This window comes from Heliangelus exortis, chromosome 18, assembly GCF_036169615.1.
Source record: "Heliangelus exortis chromosome 18, bHelExo1.hap1, whole genome shotgun sequence".
In the NCBI taxonomy this organism is placed as follows: Eukaryota; Metazoa; Chordata; class Aves; order Apodiformes; family Trochilidae; genus Heliangelus; species Heliangelus exortis.
The window spans coordinates 859,425-885,454 of NC_092439.1; the positions used below are offsets into that span (position 1 = coordinate 859,425).

Genomic DNA, 26,030 nt, shown 5'->3' on the forward strand with positions numbered 1-26,030 from the left:
CCTTTAGTTATCTTCTGATATGGCACATTGATGAAATCATGGCACTGGTGGCATCCCAACACCCTTGTTTGGAGGGCTGCAGCCAACCCTGTAAACTCACTGTAAATATAATTAGGTTCTGCGTGCTGTCTTTATCCCAAGCAAAGGAAGGTCACCCCAGCTCACTAAAGGGCTCTGAAAGAGCAGGAGCACCTTTACTTTCTGCTTTCTCATTCCAGTTGTGTAGAATAAAAGCTAGATGCCTGCTGTCCAGGTGATGGCACTGTTTTAACACTCTTTTTTCCTCTGAGTGCTGCGGTTTAACTTGAGTCATAACAAGCAGACTTGTGGTTATTTCCAGTACCAATTTTGTAGGATAAAAGAAACAAGAACGTCAAAGCTTGAGGGGGGGGCAGACTGAGCAGCTGGAGCTGCCGAGGAAGGAACTGCCAACACGGAGCCTGGAAGGTGAGGCACCAACAGAGAAGTACAGGTTGGAAACTGGGGGAGCTCATAAATGAGAAGCTCAAACCGTGCAGCAGCAGAGGGAAGACAGAGTGATGGCTCTGTGCATGGACAGGAACAGACCACATGTGGCACAGCACTGAGGGCAGTGAAGCAGCCATGCTGTGCCAGCCCCCAGGAACTGCCTTCTGCTGGAAACGGTTCAGTTCAGTCACTGGTCACAGGAATCATGAAACAGTCATCTGGAGAAGCAGAAAAGGGTATTTCTTTTCTCCAGTCCTGTGGAAAGAAGAGTTAGGGAAGGAAAACGTACAGGGAAACAGTCTCAGATGTAAATGTGATACCAAGGGTAGCAAAATGCTGCAGAAAACTTTGGGGGCTGCTATCTGGGGGAGTCATGTGTGGATGTGTCTGTGTCCCCTCCTCACTGTGGTGGTGTCACCTTTGGTAACAGCCCGTGAGGCCCACTTCAGATGCTGCTATAGGTACCAGCACAACCTGGCTGCATACATCCAGCTGCACTGGCACTGATTTCAACCTCCCCCCTGTCCCTTGCTTTCAGTAAATGTGTCTGCCTGTGTCAGCATTCCTCTCAGAAACGTTTTTCTTGGTTCATTAAAGGCTGATGGAATCTGGCATTCAGCAGTTCTCCTTTCCAATGCCAGTCAGTCACTTTTCAGTTCATTATGCTTTAAAATAATTCAAAGCTCCTTATTAAGGCACTGAAGCAGGAATGGCCAAGTGCAGCTCGTGTAGCATAACAAGAGAGGGGTTCAGATAAGCACTGGTCCCACACTTGAGCTTCCCCCACCCATCAGCAATCCTCCTTTGAGTAGTATCAGCATGGAGGGGGGGCTTGGCTGACCTGCTAGGGGATGAAGATGTTGGGCTGGCAATTAGCAGCAGCTACTGGAGCATCTTCACAGTCCCATGGGAAATGTTTGCTGGAGATAACCCCGGGCTACTAGAAAAGCCATGTTTACATGGCAAACACAGGACACACTTCCTACCCTCCCTTATCAGACAAACCACGCTTACAATTTCTGGGCAAAGGGCTTTATTGCAGTAAGGAAGAAAGTTTTCCACATCTCAATCTCCACCTTCAGCAGAAGTGCAGGTCCTGAAGTCCACACAGCAAGGCCAGCATTCCTCAGAGACAGGGGAGCAGAGCTGAGCACGAGCAATGCTGGCACAGGGAGATGTACAGAAAGAAACTGTGGAGCAAGAGGATAAAAGCCTCCTTGGAAATAACTTGTGCTTTGGTGAATAGGTGGATCCCAGCAGACACACTTGGGTTTCTCTCTCTCAAACCTTCATCTGGAATAATGGCAGCAACTTGCAGATGGGTTTGTAGAGAAAAGGCAGGATTATTTCTTAGGTTTGCTTCTCTACCATGAGACTTTTATGTCCTTGCAACCCTGGGATGTTTTGCTAGGCTGAGAAAGTGAGATGAGCATTAATGATCCAAGCTCCTTCTACTGCATCCCTGTCTTGGACACTTTTTACTGGAAGTTAAACACTCAACAGCCCATGTCTGCTCTGCAGCTAGCCCTAAAATGACAAAAGCAGGAACAGCATCAATTTTGTTCTGATAAAACAGAAGATGGAAATTCACTCAGCCATACTCTCAGCCAATGGAAATCAGCCCAGCTTTTGGCTGCCAGCTGGAGGAGGAGATTGTCTGATGGCAGGTGCACATCCCCATGCTACCTGGAAACTTTGTCCTCACTTTGCTGAATTTGGGGCTTCATGGCAGGACCATACTTGAAGACAATCTTGCTGAAAGATGAGGAAGGAGGGGTCTAACATGCAATGGTGTTGACACCCCATGAAGTCAGCCCAGATGTCAGCAGCCTTTCATCCTCAAGCCTGGACTGGTGAGCTGAGCATGACAGAGCTGACTTGCTCTCAGTGAGCCACCTCTGCCCTCAGGCTGCAGCTCGGCTCTCAGTGAGGCTCAAGAGATGGCATGGAAAGAGCCTGCTGGGGTGCTCATGAATGGCAAAGATGGTATGCACAGGGGTTGGCTTCTGAGACAAGAAAGGAGCAGAGGAATGGTGGTGATATCTGGCACTGGGAGGCAACGCTCACCTCCACCTTCAGCAGCATCAATAAAAGCAACACCCTGAGCCCTACTGAGCAAGGCAAAAAAATGGGAAGCAGTGTGCTGACTTCACATCCAGCACCCCTGGAATGATACCCATTGCTGCCAAGAGCCCAGGGAGTTAGAAATACTCCTGGGATTTTGTAGGCAGGTCCTGTGGGAGCTCTTCTTTTCCCTGACAGACAGGAGACAGACAGCTAAAGAAGTGCTGCACAATTAGTGGTTTTATGACATAGAAAAACTGATGACAAACTCCTTTAGTAAACACCATGTGATCAGTCCCTTGCTTACCAGTCACAGAGGAGCTCCTGACCATGGAAACCGGCTGCTGGCAGGATGAGGACCATGGTGGCAGCTCCTTGTCCCAGGAGCAGAGAGTCTGGCATGGTGGAGAGCAGAGCCAAGCCCTGAAGGGAGCTCCTGGAAACCTCCATATGAGCAGGGCAGGGTGACGTGCACTGGCTCACACCCCACAGCTGGCATCAAACTGTAACACCCTAAAGGGAACCACCAAGCAGGGTGGTTCCCCAAGCCAAAAGGGGACAAGCCAAAAGGCTGGGTCCTTTATCCAAGAGGAGATGAACACTGGGCTGTGAAACTAAATTGCTCCCATGAGGTGGGCTAAGGGCTTCCAAGTCAGTCCAGCACCAATGCTGCTGTATCTGCAGCCAGTTTGGGAAATGTGATGTAAGGGACCCCAAGAGATCTGGGCAGGAAGGTGGAGAAATGAGATTCCTGTTCCCCCCACCCTAAATCCTAAGTGATATTTCAGTCAGGATTTTAGTGTCTCACTAAAAAGTTGAGTAGCTGCAGTCTGTCTTTCATCACTGCAGACAGGCAGGACAGGCAGCCTCCTGCTCCTGCCTTCCAGTTTCCCCCCTGAGCAGAAAGATGGGCTTGGTGTCTGCAAGGCAGCCAGGTTTCACAGTTTAGGGGGTGCCTATTTCCATGGTTTGTCACAGTCATTTTCTGTCACTAAATCTCTGTTATGTCAACTATCGTTTCTGCAGCTGGGGGTGATGAGATCCTTGAGGCAAAGGACACTCCCAGCCCTCTGTGATCATCATCTTCTTCCTCCTCATCTTCCTCCTCCTCATCCATCTGCAGATCTTGGTCACTGTCATCATCTCCATGTGCTGCATTGTCCTCAATCACTTCAACCCTGTCTTCAGCATCTGGATCCACATCAGTCTTAAACCACACAGCTTTGTACCCATCATCTGCCACGTGCCTGTCTGTCTTGAGGATAGACTTCACTTCTTTCTCATGCCCTGTCTCTTCTTCCATTTCTTCCTCTTCCTCTTTCTTTTCCTCTTCTTCTTTCTCTTCCTGGTCAGAGATGATGGTGGAAGCCACAGAAACCTTTGGGTGGCTATCAATTTCTTCTGCACTGGAGGAGGCCAAGGAGGGAGCTGGATGCTCAAATGCACGTGTCCTTGGCTCCTGGACATTGCTATTTTCTGGTATTTCATGCTGTTTGCTGCTCACATCTGGGTGTTCATCTTCCTGGTAAGCTTGGTTCTGGTAACCCCCAGAGATTTCTTTGGAGAACTACAGAAGGAGAGACACATGGTGATTGTAGTGAAAGGAACAGGGTGGGGGGAAGTGGCTGAAGTAACTGAGCTGCTGCTCAGAAAAGCTTCAGCTTGTTTTGCAGTTAAACTCATTTAAAGTTTGGGAAAGATACAGCTCCCTGGAATAACTGGCTTTTATTGACTCCATTTCTGGTTGGGTTTTTTTTCAGATAAATGTGGGCAGGTCTTCAGGTGGGCTGAGCACCAGCAGTATAGACTGCTTTGTGCCCACCCCCTGAGGTGTTACTCTGGAGAGGGATTTACCTCACTCAGGGTGAAGGGCTGTGCTCCCCATGGACCACAGAGGGAGGAGGAACAGTGGTTTGTACCCCAGGCACAGGCTTTACAGAGACTCCCTCTGATATGCAGCACGTTCATCCTGGATTTTGTGCTCCATGGAGCTGTTGTCCTCTCCTTACCGTGTCTGCTCATCATCTACCTCATGGCTCCAGCCTCAGGGGTGCAGAAAAGAACAGCAAATACCACCAAAACAGTGCTGCCTTTGCAAACATGGTCTCAGGAGTGGTTCGTGACCTCCACACTAACCCATAAAACCTCCTCAGCTCCCACTTTCTGCCTCTAGAAAGTTCAGGTGCAAACATGGCACTTACCTTTTTCCTGATCAGGTGTTTGACTGGTTTTCCATACTGTTTATAGACCATTACTCCAAGGATGACCAAGGCAATTAATAGCAGTGCTGCCAATGTAGCACCTAGGATAGCCATATCCTGAGCAGTGTATGGTGTGTCAGGAGGGGTTACAACTAGAAGAAAAGCAAACCACTGTTACAAAGCCTAAAAATGGCAGCTAGTTTTGGGCTTTGTTTGGTTTTTTACACACTTCACTGTGGGAGAAGCTCTGACCAATTTTTGAAGGGCAAAGAGGCACCCTGTGCTACAGAATGTGACAGTGATATATTTAATGTCACTGAAAGCCATTTTCTTGCTGTCCTAAAAGGAAAGTTTAAGGTGACCATTCACAGAATATTATAAATTCCAATAAGTTACATGAAGTGGAAGTAGCATCCATCTACAGGCCAGAGATTTTTACTCCATGATTTAGCCAAGGTAATCTATAAGTGGCTCAGCTGGGCAAGCAGATGTGAGGTGCAGTAAAGCCAGGTGGCTCCTGTACTTTCCCACTTCACCCATTGACACCAGCGTGCAAAAATAAGATGTTTGTACATGTGTGAGAATGCAAGGGTCCCTTTGATATGGAACATCACTTCTGATCTTGACGAGCACATTAAAACAGGAAACTTAAAAACCTTAATAGGAAATTGAAAAAACATTTTAAGAACCCCAGAACATGAAACCCTTTCCTGGCCTTTTTTTACTGTACCCTTTTCAGGAGTGGCTTATGCTTTCAGCCTCCCATCAGTGTAAGAATATTTGTGTGGAGATCAACATTAGAGTGAGAAGACAGCAGCTTCCTTAGGGTTAACCAGCTTTTCCTGCTGGTGTCTGTGGGATTCTTTAAGTTTTCCAGCTTCATTTTGTAGTGTGAATTAGTCTCTTTAAAGCTTAATGATTAACGAAAGACAGCTCTGTTCTCCTGCTAACCTGTTTATGACACTGAACTTTGAGTATTCCCTCTGCATTTGATTGCACTTTCAGTTTATCATTAATACACTGGTCACCAGTGAGATTTTCCTTCTTGGTTGTGTCTCCCAGGGAACCACAGCCCACAGAGCTGATGTGAAACTCCACCACCCTGAACTCCTGTGCTGTGCTGTGCAGCACACAGTGCCTCAGTGCCCAGCTTGGTGCCACGACTCACACTGACACCCCGGGAGCTGGCTCTGGTGGCTCAGAAACCAGAGGCCAATGTACAGTTGCCACCTCCCAGAAGCACAGTATATTTATAAACTCCAGTTGCTCCCTACCTATTGCCATGCTCAGGAAAGCACTCTCCAGCCCATTAATTCACATTCCTGAGCAACACCTCTTCCAGCTGAGGGGTAAATATCCTACAGATGGGACAGGCAAATGGTAATCTCAGCTCTGGTAGGGCCATTCCCAAGGGTTGGCCTCAGCCCAGGTCATTGCCAGTCTGCCCACAGAGGTGGAAAAGTCATCTCCACAAAGCAGAAAACCAAGAGACACTCAGCTTACCTGTACCAGGGATGATCTCCACCACGATTACAGTGCTTGCCTTCTGCAGGCTCACCAGATCTTTTCCTACAGCCTATGTGAACATGGGGAAGAGATAACTTAGGGACTTCCTGGATCTCCAGCCCACTCTCAAGGTATATAGTGGGCCATTTAAGTACTTTGTCCATATCCTCACCACAGCCTTGCTGGTGTGGACAATCTGGTAACAGAGGGAGAAGAGCTCTGAAGATTCACTGTTCTGGGCCCAAACCAAGTGCAGCATTTGTGTGCAGCTTCCCAGCACAGACTCAGGCAGCACAGGGCAGGCAGCAGCTCGTGTTGGCATCTCTGCCCTGCCCCTGTAGCTGAAACAGTGCTCTGGCCAGGCTGGCTCAGGCATGGCACAGGACATGGCATTGTGTGAGACAAGCCTTAGGGAGCTGGTGGTCACTGGCAGGCAGATGGACAAAGCAAACATCTAGATTCTTAGAAAGTCTGAAGTTATTAACTGCTTCCTTTGGCCTACACAAAAGAAGTACTGGATTTACTGAAGGATTTCTGAGTTTGGGGCTGTAGCCTTTAGAGCTGGGGTATATGCCAGCAATCATACCCTGCCCTAACCTACACACAACCTCCTACCCACTTGCTTACTCTCCTTATTTTTTTAATCAGAATCAGTGTGGGAAGAGGGCTCCTAAAACCTTTCCAGATGATTTTGTCTTGTCTCCAAACAGGTAGCACCAGCTATAGCACAGAGTAAATCTGCTATCACTTCATCTATTTCTATCCCTATACATTTATGATGCACATGGATGGGGGAAGAACTGTCCTCTCATTATATCCTTTACCTAATGGAATTCCATCCTTGGTGCTTTTCTACTCAAAATTACCCCTTCCTTCCACAACCCTGGCAAGGGAATGAAGAAAACCTCCCTACCTCGATGGCTACAGTTCCTGGTGACTGCAGCACCACGTTGGTCAGGATGAGCCCATCTTTGGTTGAGATGAAATCAGTGCTGTTTTCCACGTAGTACTCAATGTTTGGGTTGACTTTCTGAAAGCCAGAAAGGGGAATGATGAAACCACCCTGCTTGTGCTTTGCCTGCAGCTTTGTAACAACCCCTTGGCAGGACTCCTTAAATACATGTGAAGTAAGAGCAGTTATAGAGCACAATAAATAATTCTGGACTGAACACATGAGAAAGGTTGAACTCAAGTTTGTGCACCCTCTTTCTCGAAGTTCAAGAAAGCATCCTAAAAGTGTTGCTACTTAAAAAAACCCAAGTCTTGCCCAGCTTGCAGTGGTATCTTTAGCATTTACCCAAGCAAAACATCTATGCAATCTCTACTTGTAAATTTGGTCAGTTCTGCCTTTAATACAGAGCCAAAGGGGGAAGTACATGGAGGATAATCCTTGTGCTGAGATCTGCACAATTTTTTCATCTGCAATAATGGCAATTACCACATGTGGTAATGGCAGTAAATTTCTTCCCCTTTCCTTCCTCCAGTACATTGTTCAAAAGTGCTCTCTCAAAATGAGTTCTCACAGGGAGAAGGTTAATTTCCAGCCCAGGTCCTTGCTTCTCTGCTGTCTTTGAACTGTCTCCTCTTCCCAGACCAGTTCACAAAGAGCTCTCCTTGGCCTGGGAGAGAGATGACACCTCCACCTGGGGCCCTGCCACCCCAAACTTTCCAAGAAAACACTTTCCTCAGCCCTAATTCAGGTCTGGACCTGTTCAGAGTGTTCACTGTCCCTGGGCTTTACTCAGTGTTGCTGTTTCCTGGTGGATCAGCTCCTCTATTTCCATCTGTGTGGGACTGGCTTTTGGCAGAGGAGTCCAGCAGCTTCTCCACATGACATCACACCAGAAGTGAGGCTGAACTAAGTGGAATTTCCAGGGACATATAATACAAAATGCTAGCAGAAAACGTGTTTGCCTTTCCCCACCTTCCTTCCCTCCTGTTTTCTGATCCTGCTCTAAGCCTGAAGCAGTGAGAAAGAGTGCAGTGCATTTGCAGTTTCTTACATCAGGGAAATCCTCATCCATTGCTGTTATCATCAGAGGCTTTGCAGGATCACCAGCTTGGTAGACAAAGCTTCCTGGGGCCAGACCAACAGCTACTGTTCCATTGTAGATCCTGGTCTCAAAGTGTGGTGGATAATCACTTTTATTGATGACCTTAATCTCCACACTGACTACAGCATATTTCTGTATGTTGTTAACCTGGGTGGCCTGGAGAGAAAGAGAGAGACAGAGATGTGCAGCCCTTTCCTCCTAGTGATGAGATATAAAAGGAACTCAGTGCAGTCCCTTGTGTTCTCTCAATCATTTTCAGTGAGCTTTGGGCCAGACCTGTCATGGGTGGCCGTTTAGAGTCCTTGTATTTAGCTTGGTTTTTTGCTCTTAGCTTGAGTGCTGTCACACCAAGACTGCTGCTTCCTGGCAAGGCAGCTCTGGTGGATTTTTGTCTGTAACCTTGTCAGACTTACCATGACTTGCAGGAGGTAGGAGCCTGGGGCAGTTGCTGCTTTGTTCATAGTTAGATTCCCTGAGTTTGCATCCACTGAGAATACATTTTCTGTGTTCCCTAAAGAAATTGGAAAGATTATTCAATCATCAAACGCCTTCAAATACCTTCACAAAGTGAACTGGAGCTCATTGACTCATTTTGTTGTGACAATACCAGCAGTACCCCCAGGGCATGATGCTCTTTTCCTTGCCTGCCTGGCTCCTTCAAGGACTGGGAATGCTGGGCAGACATTCAGAGGGACTGGACAGACAGAAAGCATAGAGAAGATATGTGTGAACCCAACCAGATGAGGTAGGACATTAAAATTCTCTATTTCTAGTGCACTGAACCCAGACTGCATTTTAGGAAGGATAAGGAAAGGATTATTTCTGTTTTAAAGGCAAAAAAACAATCTACAAAGATTTTGGGGATCTTTCTCAAGTAGCTCTCGGCATTTAAAGGGAAAACATCTCTACCTGACCTTGTTACTGATGCTGTGAAGAGAAAAATGACACCTCAGGGCATGGTTTATCTGACTTGCTGGGAACACTGGTCTCAGTGTGAACTGCATCCAGGTCTGGAAATGCTGATTTCTGGTTACAAAAGGAGCCTAATCACAGAACCCTTCTGGTATTGATGGAAGAGTAGAAATCATCTTCCTGCATCTCTAATTGGTGTTTGAATCATAAAAAAAAAATCTATGTTGGATATATGTTAAAACAGCAAAATGTTTAGCTCTCCTCCTCACTCTGAGATACTGGGGGCTGTATTCAGACAAGGACCCCATTGGGTTCCCTGCTAACTGGGGGGTAGGGAGGCCACACAGCCTCCCAACTGCCAGTGGAATTTAAGGTTGTTCAATGTATTTATCAGGAGGATTATCAGATGTGGTTCCAGGTGGCACAGGTAAAGGGAGATGAACAAGTTATCACTCCACTAATACGACCTAACTTCACCTTGAGAGCTATTCAAAACCCCACTATTAAAATCCCAGGCAATGACTGGGCAATCAGTTTCCTGTATTCAAATAATCTTTGGGAAATCAAGACTAAAAGTGGGCAGGTTAGATAGTGGCAATGTGCTGGAGGATAAAAACCATAATTCCTGGCAATGAATGAAAATTATTCTGCTGTTGTGGGAATTTTAGGTTCATGAATGAAAGTGGTGTGACCAGAATGGCAAAATCAAGTCTAAAAGCCTAAAGATAAAACGTGTCTCACCTCACCAAAAAAACAAAGTCCTTTTGAAACAGATTGCATAGAGAATGGTTTGTGGGGCTGTAAGTTTTTCTTCCTCTCTCTTTCTTCTACTTAGTCCATAATGTTTGGTGGATCTAGTTCTGTTTCTATGGCAGGAATAGAGGGGCAAATCCCCAGCCCCTCAACTCTCAAGTGCCATGGAGGGTATCTCTTCGTGGCAGGCAATGTAGGGGACATCTGAAGGTGACAACTTCCACTCACCTCCAACAATACTGTACACAACTTTTTCCTTTATCATGTAGTCAGGATCAATAGCATAGATGGGCCCTGGCTCCAGGCTGAGTGGCTCCCTCTGCAATCACAAGGCAAAGCATTACACACCACACCAGGAATTCTGCTTTCCAGGCTGATGGAGCCTCCTTGTCATTGCTGAATCATCTGCATTTATGACTGGAGAGCAGCACAGGCTCATGGAAGTTCTTCAGAACTATCTGATGGGAATAGCACCTGGATGTTGGCTGAGAACAGCACCAGGGCTGCTGTCTGAGCTGCTTACCGACATCTCGCTCATGTTGACCCTCCCAGTGTAGGGGCTGCTGATGCAAACACTCTTGGCTGGGTCAGTGAAGGTGCAGGGCAGGAACCAGGGAGGTTTGGTGTCAGCTTGTTCAATAACAATCTCGATAGTTGCAGTTGCTGTGTGGGTGACTTCAGTGCTGCCCTCAGGCCTGTCCTGTACCCAAAGGCAAAGCACACCTGTGAGGTGCAGGTCTTACTGCCCAAAGAAGAACCCCCAGTGGCCCAGGATCTTTTTAGCTAGGGCTTGGCTGTTTATGTGAGATTAGCACAAGCAATGAATTACCTCATTCTGCTGACAAGGTGGACTGAATGCCACTCTGTCACTGTCTGATCATGGAGGGTGGAAGGTTGGTTCAAATTCTCCACCCCCAGTATCCACCCTCCCTCCCTCCTGCCAGCCCAGAGATCTCCCATTCAGACTTACCCTTCACTCAAGAGAGACTGGGGCAAACAAGGCATCTTGTTCCTTCTGAAGAACTTACCCTTGCATACAAGACCAACGTTGTCAAATTGAATTTCTCATAGTCCAATGCTTTTTGCAAATAAATTTCTGGGTTGTTGAGTCCTCTTATGGCAAAATAACCATCTGTGCCCTGACAGGGGAAAAAAAGGAAAACCCTACTAGCAGACTCAGTCACAGATGTGTTCAAACTATTGCTCATTGCTGTGCTTGTCATCCCAATCAGACCTTTAATCCTGGGCACTTGGAGCAAGGACAGGTAGATATGAGGAAGTAGGGAGCAGTGTGAGAATTCCAGATCTGTTTAATCCTGGGTGAGTAGCCTGGCTTGTCAGAAAGCTTTGTTCTTGCTCCTGTGGGTTTTCTTCTACAAGATTCCTTGCTCTGCCCACCTACCTGCTCAGCAGGTACTGGATGAAATCTTTTACTTCATTTAATTCCTACAGTTAGCAGGTTGCCAACAATCCTTGATTTTGGGTCCCTGGCAGCCAAGCAATCTCATGTCCACCCACAAAACATCTCAGCCTCTCCAGGCTGGCCCAGATCCCTCACCTTAGCTTAGCACTGCTGAACTTTGGAAGCAACTGTAAAGCCCAAGTGAAACAGCACACACTGCATTTTATTCTGTAGCCTCCTGCACCTGCTTTGGTTCTCCTTTAATCTTGTGTCCTGACTAAAATTCCTCTGAATTTCCAATATGAATGCTAAGTTTGGTCCCATGGCTGAAATTCAAGAACTTGAGGTTTCTGTTCACAGCCCTTAAAATCTCCAGGGTTAAGTAGGTACTGGAGGCAACATGTCACTGTCTGCTCAACCCCAATGGTTATTCAAAGGGGAAATATTAATTTTGGTTCTCTCTGGAATTTACTTTTTTGTTTTTCCTGTATAGTTTCTAGCAGGCCCTTGCACTCTAGGCTGGCATAGATTTAACTGTGCATACAATTCATGTCCTGTGTTACCAAGCAAACCCCTTAAGAGCAAATAAACCAAGACACTAAAGTGGGAGCTGGGGAAAGTGGAGCCTGCCTTTGGTTCTGCCAAAGACTTTTTGTGGGATCTTGGGCAGCTCATGTGGTCTCCACTCTGCATGGAGCCTGCAGGCAAACAAGGCACTGACTCTTCCCATCCCTATCCAACTCAATTCTGAGCTCTGTGAGGTACAAAGGTCTCCCCTGATATGTTTACAGACCATCCCCACAAGACTTCCCTTAGTCATATGGCTCAGAATATACTAGATGAAAGTTTAACCTGTACAGTGCAATAAAAGTGTGAGCAGGAAAATAATTCAATAGTTGCAATGTTGATAGCTCTGTTCTGCTGAACAGTTCAGCCTTTGGTTTTTGTAAAAGATGTGCCCCTTCCAGAAACTGTCAGAGAACTAAATGCAATACAGTGACCTGAGCCTCAAAGTTGGGATTCTTATGAACTAAGCACAGACTTCTCCAGAGCTACCATGTTTTCCTCAGAAAGCAAAGATTCTCACCACCACTGTTGTTGTGAGTTCATAAAAGATGGTGTCCAGGTCAGCATCACTGGCACTTAGAGATTCACGGGCTACAACCACTGCATTCACTTTTGTGTCCTGAAATGGAAGTGCTGGGGTTATTCTGTGAAATGGGCTGGAGAGTTGCTCCCAGCCAACCCACCCTCACCCCACAGCACTGCGTGGCCCAGTGTCTGCTTCCCTTCTGTAAAATGCCAGATGCCTACCTCGGGAACAGCCCTGCTGAGGTTCAGCTCCTGAAACACTGGGCTGTTGTCATTCACATTGAGAATGGTCACAACAATTTGCAAAGAATCTTGCTGCAGGAAGAGTAAAGCAAGAGAAACAAAGACAAAACCAGGAGTGTTAGGGGCTGGTCCTGATTTGCAGAGTACCAGAGGTTTAATGAGCACAGCTGGATGGGGCTGGGGCGTGCAGCCAGCACACACTGGGTGTGGGGTTTATGGGGCTGTTCCCCATTTACAGAGCCTTGGGTGCTCTCTCCTTGGCTGTGAGAGGGGTGTGTATGGCCACAAGAAAAAGAACATCTCCTCATCCCAGTCTGAGGATTAGGAAGAGCAGAGAGAAGGATGTGCTGCCCTGCAGGACTTTGTAACAGGGCTGAGTGTTTGGAAGAGCACTCACCTCCCCAGCAGTGTTCTGACAAATCAGGGACACCAGCAGCACTGTGACTTCCTGTGCACAAAACCAAAAACCCAGTCATTGTAGAAACAAACCAGAATGTACTCTTTCTAAAGTAAATGAGACAAATAAAGGCACTGTTGAATCAGAAATGCTGCTGGGCTTTATCTTGTTTTCAGGCATATCTAACTATTTCTTTCTTTCTTGTACAGCATTCATCAGCACTGAGATCATTTTATGGTGGATAAACAGATGGATCTTCCAGCTTCTCTCCCTGTGATTCCTGTAACATGCCAGCAAAGGTAATTGGCCATTTTCCCACACTTAAGGTGAATTCAAACAGAGATTTCTTTTTAAATTGGATAAAGCAGAAATGCACCATGCTGCAAGAACAGTGTCACCTGCAGGGTGTTAACTGTCTCTGCTGCCCATTGCTCAGATAAATGTAGAGTTTTACACTGGGAAAAGTCACCTTAAGGATGCCTGTGGCTGTACACAGAGCACTCCAGGAAGGTGAAGTAATTTAGCAGCAATCTAGCTGAACACACTGACCTTTCATACTGCCTTTATGCTTCCAACAAGATCACTGCTCAGAGCTGTTTTCTATAGACAAACAGGGATCATTTTACCTGAGTCCTGGAGAGCTCCAAACACTGCAGTTGTCACGTTTTTACTTTTCAAACTTTCCCTTGCTTTAGTTCATGTGGACTCAGTGAAGGAAGGTGGCAGCAGGCATACAATGCCTCCCTCTCCTGCCTATACTCCACTTGTGGAAGGGCTGACCTCCCAAGCAGTGAACTCAGACCCAACAAATAGGTTTAGTTTTGAAGTGGCTTCCTAGATCCTCTAGAAATGAGTTACAAAATCTCTGGAAGTCCAAGAATCCAGGTTGAAACTCATTGCACCCCAGCATTATCCATCTCATCCTCACAGCCTGCTAACTAAGGGCTTACCTCATAGTCCACACTTTGTTTCAGCTGTAGCTCAGATCCCTGTATAGTGAAAAACTTGGCATCGGGGTTAGAGGGATCAATGGTTACTGTGACACCTTGCCCAGCATGGATTGTGGTCACCACGTAGCCAGGAGGGTTATTTTCATAAACACTTGGTTTGTCATTATCAACGTAACATCCTGGAAAAAGACACAAACACGACACAAAATTGCCCAGGGATTCACACTGTGACAGAGCTGGGTGAGCCCTGGGACCCCTCTGGTTACCCTGGGAGAGAAAGTCACTGCCCAAAGCTGTCTCAGAGTAAGAAAAAGATCTTCCCCCATAATGGTGTAATCCCTGCTGCCATGGGGGTTATTCCCCTCTGGTCATGGACCTCCTGCAGGAGCTTACCTCTTAGCTGTGCTGAAAGAGGAGTTATGAAGAGCAGCAGAAAGAGCACAGAAGTGAGGAGCCAGTGAGAAACAGCCATGCTGAGCTGCCAGTTGGTGAAATAATCCCTGTTCCTGAGCCTCCTCTCTCCTGGTGTCTCCCAGGGCTGTCTGGGCAGTCACTGTTTGCTGCAGCATTGGTTGGCTGGAGTGGATTGCTGCAGTTCAACCTTTGCCTCTTTGCCTCATTGGGTGATTTACTGGAAGATATTTACCAGACATGGAACACAGTGACACATAAATTCCTTTTTCTGCTTTGTTCCTGGCTCTTTCCTACCCTAAACATTCTGTAGGAACAAGGCTGTATTTGAAGCATTCCAGAGCCAAGCTCCCTCAGATGAGCATGAAGGAAGACAAGGAATGACACTTGGGAAGCTGTCTGGATACTCCAGCCTCCCCCAGTGGGGAAGAAATAGACAAGCTTATGTTTCTGATGTGTCAGATAGGGTCTGTTTTAGTCAGATCATTTCCTGGAAAAAGACATAATAATGCTACTGTATCCCCTAGATTTAATTTATTTTAGTCAGGCTTTTTCTGCATGGCATTTTATAACAGGTTTTCTTTTCTTCACACTCCCTGTTAGAACAGGTTTTTCTCTCCAGCCCATGACTTACTGCTTCTCAGCAGTCTTGTCTGACCTGATAAGAAACAGATTTTAAAAATAAATTAAAAATCAAAAGCTAGCTCTCAAATGTCTTATCTTCATTTCTGGAAAAGCAAAGGTTCCAGTGAAGACAAAGCCATCTTAGCTGCTCCTTTGTTTGGACAGTAAGGGAAGGATTGAGACCCTGTATAACCCATTGGGGTGAGCTAATCATCTCTGTTTCTGAGACAACCTTGCTATTCCCAGCCCCCCTCATGGCCCTCACAAGGTGGGCAGTGGATCCAGAGACAGTGACTGGGCTGAGCTGCAGCCCAGTGATGACCCAGCAGCTTTGTAGGGAAAAAACCTGTCCTTTTTTACCTTGCCAGTGGTGGCTCTTTGTATGGATGCTCCCCAAAGCCTCCATCCAGGCTCCAACTCTTTACATCTCCAGCTTCCTGAAGCCTCAGTGCTCTCATGCTCTCTTGTCCTGCCTTTTCCTGAGCCTGTGTACGTTTTTCTAAGCCAGATATCATGTGGCAAGGCTCTTGGCCACTTGCTCAGAGAAACACCACTGCTTTCCCCTTGGTGAAGGGTGAGAAAGGGGACAGCTGCTCCTTATAAAATCCCAACTGATTGCAGAAATCTCTCAGATGCTGCAATTTAGCCAAATGGCTGTTAGTGGCTTAACAAGATGCAGCCTGTCAACATTCCTTCCCAAAGCCCTCCACAGCTCACTTTCCCAGCAGACATTTCCCATGGACCAAAATAAACAATGCCAAGGGCTGGGAGCACAGCATTCCAGCATCTCAGGGAGGTGCTGAGATGAACATGAGGGAGGCACCAGCTTCTTTGCAGGTGTCAGGTGCATCAGAAATGGTGAACACTGGTGGTACAGGATGGACTCAGCAGATGTGATTGCAGCTGAAGATGCCTGATTTTAGAGCTGCTCTTCAAATCCTGTTGTTTTTACAGGAAAGGGGGAGTTTCTGTTCTGTCAGAGGAAGGAATCTGCTGGGCAGTACAAGGATAACATAAACTTTATTAAATGGTGGGAACATATTCCTCCTAGGAGATCTTCATCTTTTGTGGCTAGGTAAAAGCTGGGCCAGTAAATCCAGGAACAGAATGGAGTGGAAAAGGCATGTACAGTGTGTGTCTGTGTTGGTTAGCACTCAGTACATTTCTTTGCAATAAAATCTAGCAGTTGGCAAAGTTTCTGCTCCCTGGAGGCCCTGGTGCTGGCCTCTGGATTTTGGGCAGTGCTGAGTCCCAGCCACAGGAGATGTGGCCAGGGCCTCCAGCTGGTGGAAGCCTGGCAACCAACCCCTTGGGTGGGGGAAACCTGCCAAAATACCTTCCCTCCCTCCCTCCCTGCTCAGGGTACCACTCGTTGCTGCTTCCCAAAGAGCAGCCAAAGCACAGGCATAGCTGAGGAATCTTTATTTGACTTGAGAAGCAGGCAGCAGGTGCTAACACAAGGCAGCAGTGATCTGCTTCCTTCAGGCTCCATCTACTGACACCAGCTCACTATGACATGTAGTTAACTTGATAATCTAAGAGGTTTTATGGGGAGTTGGCTGCTTACAGAACCTTTATTACTATTATTATTATTATTATTATTATTATTATTATTATTATTATTTTCTGATCTCAAGGGTTCTTCCTAAGCAAACTGAGTAGCTGGCTTGTTCATTTTCCAGGCTATACACATGCAAAGCTCTCTCCTTGGCTGGTTCTTCCCCTTCCTCAGTTGAAGCTGTCTGTGTCTTCCTTCAGGGATGCAAAGAGCTGCCTAGAGATGGGGCAGACATAGTGGCTGGCAGCTGCTGCAGCTTCCTTGGCATCACTGTCTGAGAGGCTGTTGGGAGGGAGAAAAAGAGCAGCAGTTCAGTATTATTCCTGGGAGCAGGGACTGCACAAGTGAGACAAGGCCACCCTGGAAAATCCAAAGATGCCTCCAAGGAGCAGGGGGATGGCAGAGGGACACAGACCATGGCTGCCTGCAGTCACTCCAGGAGGCAGAAGCAAGCCCAGTGCTGTTCTCACCCCCATTTATTCTGGGCAATAAGGACAAGAGCAAGCTTATTCCTCCCAATTTTAGTGATTTAGCAGTGCAATGTCTAATTGAGAGTGGTTGGTCCCTAGGAAGAGACAAAGTCCAGATGCTGGGACAGCCCATCCTGAGCTGTGTGTTTGAACCAAAACCTGACTCTAGTCAGGGCTTTCTATTTCAGCTCTTAGATCACATTTCCTGGTGGGATGAAAAATTGTTTCAGCCCAGGATGAGAGCTCTGTGATTACAGAAGGCTTTTATTTCACTTCCCTGAGATTCATTACTTTAAATAACAGGTTTTTATATGGCACTTCCTGGCTGCCAGTCTCAGTGCCACCTCTCCTTTAGGTACAGCAAAACTGTGTGCCAGGTGGGCTCGGGAGGCAGAGACAGAGCTTGCCCTGAATGCAGACACAGAATGCTTTACATCAGACTTCTGAGCTTGGGGCAAAACTGGGCATTTACAACTTTCTACAAGTCCTCTTTCAGCTGCAGGACTTTGGTGCTCAGGGCCACAGAGGTGACAGATCTGTCCCACCTACCTGGTGTTCAGAAAGTTCTGGTACAACCACATGAAGCAAAGCTCCTCATGGATGTTTTCTTCCTCTCTCCCCTGCACATCTGTGTTGACAGGGCCTGCAGAGCTGGTTTAGATAATGAAAATTAATAATAATATTTAGAAGAAGCAATCAAATAGTGTAACCACCACAGCTGTAGAGCAGCACTGCTGTCTAGGAAGCAGGTTCACTCCCACCAGTGACCTGCCCCAAGATCCATGCTCTGTTAACCTGCTGACTGTCACCAGAGCTGTGCAGGAAGAAAAAGAAGTTTCCTCTTCTAATCAGTCTCAGATCTTTCCTGGCTGGCAAAAGGACAGATTCTAATCCTCACTTGCAATCTGCCTCATTCTCCAGTACCAGCACATCCTTCTGCCTGTGGATTCTTGCCTTCTTCCAGCATTTGGAAATTAAAAATCTACTGTATCTGCCAGGATTTTGTTAGCTGTACATGCCCCAGAAAATATCAAAACACCCTGAACAGAGGGAAAGGAATCAATGTGCTGTGTCTCTGCCTTGAGGAAAGGACCAAGCTGGAAGGAAACTTCTCCAGGCAACGTGGAGAAAGGGCAGCAGCAGTTGTGAGCTGTACTACAGTGCCCCACACGTGATTAGTGTGATGTCCTCAGACCCATGGCTTCAGGGACAGCAGTGGCCCTGGATTTGGGGGCTCAGGTATATAATGATGTCTGAAGTCTGCCCAGCTTGGCACTCAGAGCTACGAGTGGGAACTATGAAATCTAGAGGTCTTCCTCATTCTGCTGGGGACTCCAGTTATCTACAAACATTTTCTCAGGTGATTTGTTTGGAGCAGGTAAAGCACCTACAGCTTTCCCCAAAACACTAAAGCAAAATGCAAACACGAATTTCCAGGCTGTGATCTGATGAGAAGTTTGTGTCAAGCTTGATCCCGGGCCCAAGCCCAGCCCAGCAGGAGGAGCCCAAGCGCCCCCAGCCCACTTATCCCTGTTTCAGGTTTTCCAGCCCCCTCCTCTCCTCCCCGCCCTGCAGGGCCCCAGCTGCCCTCCTGGCCCCAGGAAGCAGAGCTCTTACCTGCGCTTGCGGCCCATGAGGTTTTGAATGAATTTCTGAACCTGAGCATTTCCTCTCAGCTTGCTGTACTCACTGGTAAAGAGCCCATCCGAGTGCCTCTGGGACCTGCGTCAGGAAACACACAGTGCAAGGGCTGCTGCTCCCAGCCATGTGGTGTGGGACTTCTCACAAGACAGAAATTTGTATCTTCCCACCACCAAGTAGCCCTTTAATCCTCCCTTTCATCTGTCTCCTTTCATCTTGGTCATCTTCTGGATGAGGCTTAGGGTGGCTCTGGAGCTGGAGACAGCTCAGCTCCATAGGCATCCCCCTCCTTCCTAGGATTCTGTCTCCCAGGGAGACTTCCATGCCCCAGGAGGGTGATTTTGGCTGGTCCTTACCTCTCCTTGAGGCCCAGCTGCTTGACAAGCTGCTGCACGTAGGCATTGCCATTGATCTTGCTGAGCTCACTGGGGAACAGCCCATCAGCATCTCTCTGGGTCCTGGGAGGTTATGAGAGAAAAAAAAAAAGAGGTGAAGGGCATGGGCTTGAGGCCAGAGAAAAACTGCTCCCTCAGAAAAAGAGGGTCCCAAATGTGTGTGGCTCTGGGAGGGAGCCTCAGCTCTGTCCTCTCCCAGCCCTTTGGTCTCCCTGTGCTTTATCTGCTCCTGCACAAGGGGGAGGAGAGGCAGCCCTGCTGAAACCTCACACACACTGTTGTGAACTGGTGAGCTTGCAAGACAGACTATTTTTGGTTGTGTTTGCATGAGACTGGGCTTTTTGAAACAGAAACTTCCACCTCTGTCAGCCTGGATCAGCACCTAGAGGGAAAACAGACTCCAGAGTGTCTTTTTAACTGTAGTTTGACCTGTTTGGGGTCCTGGTTTTTCCCCTTAATTAAGTCAAATCAATGTTTCCATTCTTAAGCAAGAAAAAAATGTTTACAGCATTCACACTCATTTAACTAAAGCAATTTAGGGAAGAAAAAAAAAATCTAACAGCCAAGCAGGTGCAAGTTCTGAAAGGCAGATAAAAGGCTGACTTTATAGCCAGCAGGCTCTTTGAACAGCAATGCACAGAGAAATAGGAAGCAGAGGTGCTTACCTCTCCTGGGATGGAAGAGATGCTGAGAAGTGTGAGAGGACAATGACAGGGACAATGAGCTGCCACAGCCGAGTCACCAGGCAAACCATCTTCTTCCTGAGCTAAAGCACAAGGTCTGATGAGCAGCACAACAGTGACCTCGGTCTTTGATACAATTCACATGCCCCAGCTACAGAAATAACACCACGAGGACTAAACCAGGCAGCATTCCTGCCAGCAAAGATTGGAGTTTCCTGAAAAATACTAAAGGTGAAGAATTAAAACCATTCCCATTGCCAGGCAGCTGGAAGCTCTTTGCATTTGTTATCCCCCCACCTTCCAGTCTGGGGCTGTCTGTCTGAGATGGTGATTGTGCTGAGTTTTCTGGGGGTCAGTACAACATCCCTTCAGCTTGCAGGGAGGTGGTAGCATGGGACTTGGTCTATCAGCACCACAACACCATGAAAAAAACCATCCTACTCTGAGACTTGACCCTTCAAGGAGAGGGTTTAAAGGACCCATGAAAATATCCCATACAGACAATTATTAGTATACCTAGAGAATGCCCAGGAGAAATCTGGTTTTTCAGACCAAAAGAAAAAAAAAAGGCATTTAGTAAATAGACATTCATCTACAAACAGAGGAAGGGAGGGGCTTTTGTGTGTACCAGTATCTGCCCATCCTTTAATCTTTTAAGAAGGAAAAAAAGAAGTGAGACATTTTCAGTAGCAGCAGAACCTTGTGTTTTGTTGTCTTTAGTGAAATAAAACCACATTTTGTTTATCACCAGCCATTACATGGTTTTCACTTTTATTTCCAGGCTCTTTTTGCAGAGCTGTGTATGTGCCTCTACAGGAGGGTGCTCACATTTCCCCCAGGGTTACAGAGGAGCTCTGTCTGTACTCTCTGGAATGCCTGCCTGCCTCCTGCACAGCAGCAAACCTTCCTTTCTTAGTCTCTGTTCTGGGAACTCTCAGATAGCACTTGCTAAGCCAAAAGCAAAGTTCTCACACTTTGGTATTATCTTAGTCTGAAAGCAGACAGTACAAAGAGCATTAAAGGACTGTCAGAATTTCCTGAACATTTTCTAGCTGCCCTTCTGGGACTGTTTCTTGCTCTAGAGATTCAGCAAGATAAGAAGAGGCAAGAGGAGGAAGGACAAGAGCAGGGGATTTACACAGAAATTTATTTGCTGTGAGCCAGAGCACAAATATTTAATGGGGGTTGTGGAGCAGACAGGTGAGAGGGTTTGTTTGGTTAAGGAGCCCTAAGCTTCATCTTCCATACACTTCTGGTGCCTCAGTGCTGTGTTTTCCTGACTGATGTGGCTTTTAGGGGAATGGAATAAGTAAAACCAGGACATTTCAAGAATTTCTTATTAGAGTCCAAACAGAACCATCCCCCCAGCACTGTCTGTACCATGCCCACCGTGCAGGGCTGTGGCCATGGCCAGGACCTCACTGCAGCAGTTTTGTCTTCCTTGTGCCAAGCCTGGGCTGGCATTTGGCATTTCTTGTGGAGCACCACACTTCAGAGCCCATTTTAAACCTCATCCCTAGCTCCAGAGCTTCCTCTCTCTTCATACCCCTCCTAGCTGGTACTCATGTGGGTCAAGTTCTCTTTTTCTCTCTCTGGACATAACTTTGTCTTCCGTGTGCAGCTCATATTTTCTTGCTGAAGTTTCTGGGAGCAGTAATGGCTGTTGGGGAACCCCTGTGTATCAGTAATGATGTCTTGCATTGGTTGTTTTTTAATCAGACTCCAGGGAGGAGATAGGTCCTCAGTATCACCACAGGAGAGCTGTTTCACCCTCTTAAGATACTTGGGAGCTTTTTCTTGCCCCCCCAGTGCTGCTGCCTTTCAGTAAATGCAGACTCCCTAGGGCCCTCTTTTAGCTGAAAGACTTGAGCACCAAGCCAGCCCAGGACCTGGGAGCATCTCAGACCTTTCCAGCAGACAAATCCTACTGCTGAAATGTCAGCTGTAGCCACAGGCTTTGCTGAATCGTGGCTCCCCTCACCCTGCAGGAGCTCTGCCACTAGCAGGGCTTCCAAGAAGTCTGTCACCCAGCCAGTTTGTACCTTCTCACTCCTGCCCATCCCTCATGCCCTACCTAAAACTAAAGACAATGGATTTCTGGGAGCCATCTGGTCCAGCTGCTGTATGGGGTCCATTCTTTCCTCTGGTTGCTTCAAAGGAGGAAAACCCCACACAGCACCAGCACTGCTCCTCAGGAGATGATGGCCTCATGGCAATTGCTCACAAAACCTGGAACCCACCACCCAAAACCTTCAAGCAGCTCCAGGCTGCCCAGGGCAGCACAGGGGTACTCACCAACCCCCCCCCCTCACAAACTCACAGGGGTACTCACCAAACCCCCTCACAGAAACTCACAGGGGTTCTCACCAAAACCCCTCACACAAACTCACAGGGGTACTCACCAAACCCCCCCCTCACAAACTCACAGGGGTACTCACCAAACCCCTCACACAAACTCACGGGGTTACTCACCAAACCCCCTCACACAAACTCACAGGGGTACTCACCAAATCCCCTCACACAAACTCACAGGGGTACTCACCAAACCCCCTCACACAAACTCACAGGGGTTCTCACCAAACCCCCTCACACAAACTCACGGGGTTACTCACCAAACCCCCTCACACAAACTCACAGGGGTTCTCACCAAACCCCTCACACAAACTCACGGGGTTACTCACCAAACCCCCTCACACAAACTCACAGGGGTACTCACCAAATCCCCTCACACAAACTCACAGGGGTACTCACCAAACCCCCTCACACAAACTCACAGGGGTACTCACCAAATCCCCTCACACAAACTCACAGGGGTTCTCACCAAACCCCCTCACACAAACTCACAGGGGTACTCACCAAACCCCCTCACACAAACTCACGGGGGTACTCACCAAACCCTGCTCACTCCAGGCTCTCAGCTGGGAACCACCACGGGCCCCCTCCTCTCCATGGCCCCCTATAAATCTGCAGCCCTTATCAGAAGCAATTATTTGGCTAAAGATACAAATATGAGTAATCATAATTAACAGCAAATAATGCATCCAGGCTGGGATGTCCTTTTAATTACTCTCTAAATCTGATCAGGTGATCCACAGCAGTTTGATGGGCTGTAATTCTGCTGATGGGTGAGAATTCCTGCTTCTCTCTATAATGAGAGTAATTTGTTGGGCAAACATCCCTGTACCAATTGGTCCATTATGGTTGTCATCGCTATCTCTCCTGGCTTTAATTGTCCCTTGATAGGAGTTTAATCTTCTGTTGTTCTTTTTTTAATCCTGTCTTGGGCTTTGTTTGCACTTCCCAGGAGCTGTTGGTGTATGTGTACAGCTCTGCTTTGGCTGAACATCTTGGCACATTTTTAGGGCAAACATTTTCTGATCAGTAGGATGAGGGCTGACTTGTGCATGAGGGGACAATATCTTTCAATTTCTGGTTTCATCACCATGTCTGGGAAAGGTTTGCTGAGAACAGACTGTATCACAGCTCCAAAGAGAAGCTTAAACATGCACAGGAAACCCCATGAATATTTTCCCTGCCTGTGCTGGGGTTTGGAGCTCGTTGCTCTCAAATACTGCAACAAAAGGTGACATGGAAATGGAGGAAGAAAATAGGATTACACCCTTTCTTTATGTTGTAAAAAGCAGCTTGGAAGGATTAATTGTTATAAATAAATCTTATCCTCCAGTTGGAGAGGTAGGAGCTGTATTACACTTTCTCTTGCCTGCTTTTTTCCTTTGGAAAAGCAGAGGGCCTGTCAGAGGACCTGATCTTCCCTGTCATCTGCATCTGAAAGTCCAGTAGTAGGAACAAGGCAAGAAGGAAAAGAAGTTTGTTTGAAAAAAAAAAAAAAAAAAAAAAAAAAAAAAAAAAAAAGGCTAAACAACACACAGGGAGCCAAATATGACTGATGTGACTTTGTGATTTGCTTTGCAAACAACCCCAAAGGGGCTGACATGTCCCCAGTTTGCTGTGAGAACCCAGCCAGGTCTAGACAAGAGCTCAGAGAGGCTGCAATGGTGAAGTCACCCCCTGATGGCAGCAGAGGGTGAGAGCAAAACCTTTGGGAGCCTGGAAGACCATGGACTAAGTAACCTGATTTAACCAAAAATGGGTTTTGCCTTGCAGCAACAGTGGCAAAGAGTGAAAAGGTGAAGGGAGAGAAAAGTCTGTGGCTGTTCCTAGCGCTGCTGTGACATTATGCAGGTGACAGCCACAGCCTTGAGCTTTAATGCAGCTCCTGAGGTGAGGAGCTTCCTCTGGTGAGGAAATTCAGGACCAAGGAAACTCAACAGTTTTGCAAACTGGGTTTTATACCTGAATGAACTGGAGCCCAAACCAAATCCCCATCCTGAAATAACATCTGATTCTCCTTTAATCAGAATTAACATTAAAATCTCATCAGGGGACATTGTGGAAAGAGGAGTGCTAAAGGATGCTGCTTAGCTCTGAATAGAGCTTTGTGAATTTGCACCTTGCTTTTCCCCTTCTCCAATTGTCTGAGCATTCAGAGTGGGAGTGGAGATTCCTCTTGCCTGCATCCAGCAGGCACAAAGCCTGATTAAATCATCCATTAATGACTGTAATCTACCCCATCATCTCTGTGCAGGATCATTGTAGAGAAAAGCTCCCCAGCATTGACTCAGAATGACAAAGGAAAAGGAAATTACTGCCCTCATCTGATCCCTGCTCCTTGCACAGCTCTCATGCCTGAACCTGCAAAACATCAGAGCTGAACTTGGCCTTGTCACCAGCTGCCAGTGCCTTCCCTGCTCATGGGACACAGCACAGGATCTGGAGCACTGAGGAGCACTGAGGCCACCCATCAACACTCCTTGAGGAGAGCAGGGAGAGGTGTCCCAGAGCAGCAGGGAGAAGGCATCTGTGAACCTTAGGGCCAGCCCTGAGCAGGAAGGGAGCTGCCCTGAGGTTGTGGTCAGGTGTAAAGGCACCAGGAGCTTTGTGCAGTCACTTGTGCTCGGGCTTGACACTGACTGACTGGCACTGAGAGCCTGGAGGAACCTCTGCTGAGCTGCATTAAGTAAATCCAGTTGCACCAGTGCCAGGACTATTCCCAGCAGGAGGCTGCTCCCTCTGGGCAGTGGGAGGGAAGAGCCACCAACCCTGCAGTGCAAAACACAGCATCTTAGAGCTGTGAAATTTCTCCATGGAGCCCCCTTGCCTGCCCAGCAGGTGCATCCCAACGTGATCCTTCAGCCTCTGCACTGCACCAGGGTCCAGAAAGCTGAGAGGTTGGGTCAGGACCATCTCATTCAGCACACGTGTCCAGCAGTGGTGTCACAAGTCCTGAGGAAGCTGCCTAGGTGCTGACCTTCAAGCTGTCACCCCATCCAGTGGCAGCACCTGCCAATGGCATGGAAGTTTATTGAGGTCAGATGGTACTAGGAACTGCATGGCTAAATCCTTCCTACGTAAAAATAAAATACCCTTTAATCAGCTTACAGGGTGTTCAGGAACTTCTACCTCCCCCATTCTTTTTTTTTTTCTCTTTCTTAATATGTACATGTGCAAGTCCATGTGTACAGTGGGGGTTTCTCTTCTGTGTTTGCAGCTGAGCCTTGAGCCTTGTGCCAAGCAGCTGGCTGGGACACTGCTATCTCCTCAGAGCAGATTGGAGTCATTTGCTTGCACCAGTCCCAGGCCCATAAGAGAAAGGACCCTAATTGGAATAAGGGGATTGGAGGATTTAGCTTTCTAAATGCTCCTTTCCTGCAAAGGATAGTTTCAGGACTGGTTTTAATCTTTACCACTTGATTTTGTAATTTTGGATGCAAAAGTGTTGAGTGGGATGAGAAGAAGGGGTGAGGAGGAGCAGCTGTAGGTGGGCTTGGGAGAAGAAAGGAGAAGGAAAATCACAGCCCTGTGTGGCTGTGGGACCTCAAAAAACCACCTCCCTCCCTCCCTCTCTCCCTCCCTCTCTCTCTCCCTCCCTCTCTCCCAAGCTGCCAGCAGTCTCCACAGTGTGGGATGGATGGATGGATGGACAGACAGGTTCCTGTGCAGGGACACACTGTGGCAGGACTAGGTGGCTTCCTCCCCAGGGCTGCTGTGGCCTCCTGGCCAGGCCAGGCTCTGCCCAGCTGGACCTACCTCACACCTTGGCTCTGAGAGCTCCAAGTGCCCTCTGCAGAGCAGAGCTGGGTGCTGGTGCTGGTCCTGCTCACACCTCTGACCTCTGTCCAGAACCC

At 47.5% G+C, this 26,030-nt stretch overlaps 2 protein-coding genes across 2 annotated transcripts; both read right to left on the reverse strand.

The window, feature by feature from the left end:
• Window positions 1-3,484: 3,484 nt before the first annotated feature.
• CDHR5 (cadherin related family member 5) lies at window positions 3,485-14,610 on the reverse strand. The gene is made up of 14 exons (XM_071761927.1): window positions 14,436-14,610; window positions 14,043-14,221; window positions 13,093-13,143; window positions 12,675-12,767; window positions 12,448-12,546; window positions 10,987-11,097; window positions 10,482-10,658; window positions 10,187-10,277; window positions 8,707-8,804; window positions 8,243-8,449; window positions 7,153-7,269; window positions 6,237-6,309; window positions 4,734-4,885; window positions 3,485-4,099 (listed from the first exon to the last, which is right to left on the reverse strand). Exons 1-14 carry the CDS (start codon window positions 14,512-14,514, stop codon window positions 3,524-3,526), a joined length of 2,103 nt encoding a protein of 700 aa, XP_071618028.1. The 5' UTR covers window positions 14,515-14,610; the 3' UTR covers window positions 3,485-3,523.
• Window positions 14,611-16,678: 2,068 nt separating this feature from the next.
• Window positions 16,679-22,796, reverse strand: SCT (secretin). The gene is made up of 6 exons (XM_071761729.1): window positions 22,716-22,796; window positions 19,807-19,907; window positions 19,103-19,204; window positions 18,723-18,827; window positions 17,655-17,756; window positions 16,679-16,917 (listed from the first exon to the last, which is right to left on the reverse strand). Exons 2-6 carry the CDS (start codon window positions 19,893-19,895, stop codon window positions 16,806-16,808), a joined length of 510 nt encoding a protein of 169 aa, XP_071617830.1. The 5' UTR covers window positions 19,896-19,907; window positions 22,716-22,796; the 3' UTR covers window positions 16,679-16,805.
• Between the last annotated feature and the right edge of the window lie 3,234 nt (window positions 22,797-26,030).